This window comes from Portunus trituberculatus, chromosome 2, assembly GCF_017591435.1.
Source record: "Portunus trituberculatus isolate SZX2019 chromosome 2, ASM1759143v1, whole genome shotgun sequence".
Classification (NCBI taxonomy): Eukaryota; Metazoa; Arthropoda; class Malacostraca; order Decapoda; family Portunidae; genus Portunus; species Portunus trituberculatus.
Window position 1 is genome coordinate 4,318,219 of NC_059256.1, and position 2,500 is coordinate 4,320,718.

The 2,500-nt window shown below is 43.1% G+C and overlaps 1 protein-coding gene across 1 annotated transcript in view; it reads right to left on the bottom strand.

Annotated features, from left to right (window-relative positions):
• The window catches only part of LOC123503083 (glutamate receptor ionotropic, NMDA 2B-like), a 119,023-nt gene that overhangs the window by 61,081 nt on the left and 55,442 nt on the right, over positions 1-2,500 (bottom strand). Inside the window, 2 exon segments of the mRNA XM_045252502.1 lie at positions 1,519-1,615; positions 1,618-1,701. Of these exon segments, the coding sequence (XP_045108437.1) occupies positions 1,519-1,615; positions 1,618-1,701 (181 nt within the window).

Here is a 2,500-nt window from a genome sequence, read left to right on the forward strand (position 1 = left end):
TGAGAGAGAGAGAGAGAGAGAGAGAGAGAGAGAGAGAGAGAGAGAGAGAGAGAGAGAGAGAGAGAGAGAGAGACTTTCCAGACCTATACACTTCCTCTTCACATTTTACCAGCGAGCTTCCAGGAATTTCCAGTACCTTCTCACGTTTCTAGCCAAAATACACGAGCCTCATGAACATTCCAGCACATTCCAGCTCCTTTTTCGACCAATCATAACAAGACCTACCTTTCCAGCACCCTCTATAAATCTTTCCAGCATTGTCTTAGCTTTCCAGACCTCAGAAACACGAGATAATCTAATATTGTTTATAAAAGCCTGCAAAAACACAACTTCCAGCATGATTTCGCCTTCCAGCACACAAGACACGCCCTCTACACACCTTTCCAGCAGTGTCCTAGCTTTCCAGACCTCTACTTCTTACATCGTCATCAGAAACAAGACACAATCAGTTATCGTTGATACAAAAACTGCAAAAAAGCGACTTCCAGCAACATTCCAGGGTGTCTCAATCTTTCCAGACTGAATAGACCTTCACTGAATATCCTTCCAAGACGTCTACAGTACAATCTGATCTTCCCCCCTCACATTTTTCCAGCAAATTCCAGGTTCTTTTCACCTTTCCAGGCATGATAAGCCAGTCATATATGTGTTCTGGCATATTTCCATCAAGTTTCCAGCAGCAAATCGTCGAAAGAAACGTGAAATATACCTTACGGAAAATTGTCAACCTCTTTTGATGTTTCCAGGCAAAATAAAGTCCTAGAAATGTTTCCAGCACGTTCCCAGCACTCCAGGTCATCTCCACACATTTCCAGGTTCACAAAATCACGTCAATATATCTTCGCTTCACACTACACCCTCTACAGACCATTTTGTCATATGTATATTTTTCCAGCAGTATACAAGTCAACACATAGCCAAGACACACCCCCAACACAGTTTTCCATACATTACACCCTGTACAGATAGTTTTTCATCCTTCCAGAGCCTTTCTATCATATAACGCTGCTCTTTCATCAATAGACAAGCCAACACAAAGCCAAGACACGCCCCTAACACAGGTTTCCATACACTACACCCTGTACAGATAGTTTTTCATCCTTCCACAGTCTTTCCATTACATAACGTTGCTTTTTTTCATCTCACATACCTGTTTCCTTTGCGATCACAAGCTAACACGTTTCCAGGTAGATTAAAAGACAACACCTCTTTCCTCATCCTTCCAGACCCTTTCAGTCACAAACCACGTCCTTTCCAGCAGTAAAAAGGCGACACATATTTGTTTCCTTTGCGATCACAAGCTAACACGTTTCCAGGCAGAATAAAAACCTAATACGTGTTTTCCCATCCTTCCACACCCTTTCAGTCACAAACCACGACCTTTCCAGCTGTAAAAAGGCGATACTTAGCCATTTTCTTTATCCAGGCAGAATAAAACCAATTACCTGCTTTCCTATCGTTCCAGACCCTTTCAGTCACAAACCACGTCCCTTCCAGCAGTAAAAAGGCGACACCTACCTGTAGAAAGTCGCACCTAGGGCCCAGCGTGCATTGGTGTGACCCTCGCAAGACAGCTGTGGGTTGAGGCTAAGGTGTTCATTCCTGGCGTCACTCAGAAGTTAATGACACCATACCCGAAGATGCGAACTGTGGTCACTAAAGACTCTTGTAGGGCGTTGTCGTCTGTGTCAAAGTGAACGCCTGTAGGGGAGAGAGAAGGGGAATAGATTAGTTAGCTTACTGAGGAAGAGAAAGGGGATCTATTTGCCTCTTTCAATTATAAAACCCAATATTTAGTGAGTTTTGGGTATAATTTGACGGCTTTCACTGCTAAGATTCATTTTTTTTTACAGTTTTGGGTATAATTTGACTGTTTTATTGACATTAGGAAGGGTCTATGGAGGTCGCGGGATTAATGGCCACAGTCTTCACTATTTTAATCCCCCACATGAGTTTCTGAAGCTGTATAAAATCACCAAATAGTCACCAGAATGAATATGGAAATTTGAGTTTTCTGTACCATTAGACCATTTTATTGACATTAGGAAGGGTCTATGGAGGGCAGAAGATTAATGGCCACAGTCTTCACTATTTTAATCCCCCACATGAGTTTCTGGAGATAGAGAGAGAGAGAGAGAGAGAGAGAGAGAGAGAGAGAGAGAGAGAGAGAGAGAGAGAGAGAGTGTTGGAATATTGCATCACTTTAGACCATTCCTGCCCCTCTCTCTCTCTCTCTCTCTCTCTCTCTCTCTCTCTCTCTCTCTCTCTCTCTCTCTCTCTCTCTCTCTCTCTCTCTCTCTCTCTCTCTCTCTCTCTCTCTCTCTCTCTCTCTCTCTCTCTCTCTCTCTCTCTCTCTCTCTCTCTCTCTCTCTTAATTAGACGTTAATTACTGCTTCAATACATTACGATAAGCATTCTCTCTCTCTCTCTCTCTCTCTCTCTCTCTCTCTCTCTCTCTCTCTCTCTCTCTCTTATCTCTTTCCTCCTCTTCCCTCACCAG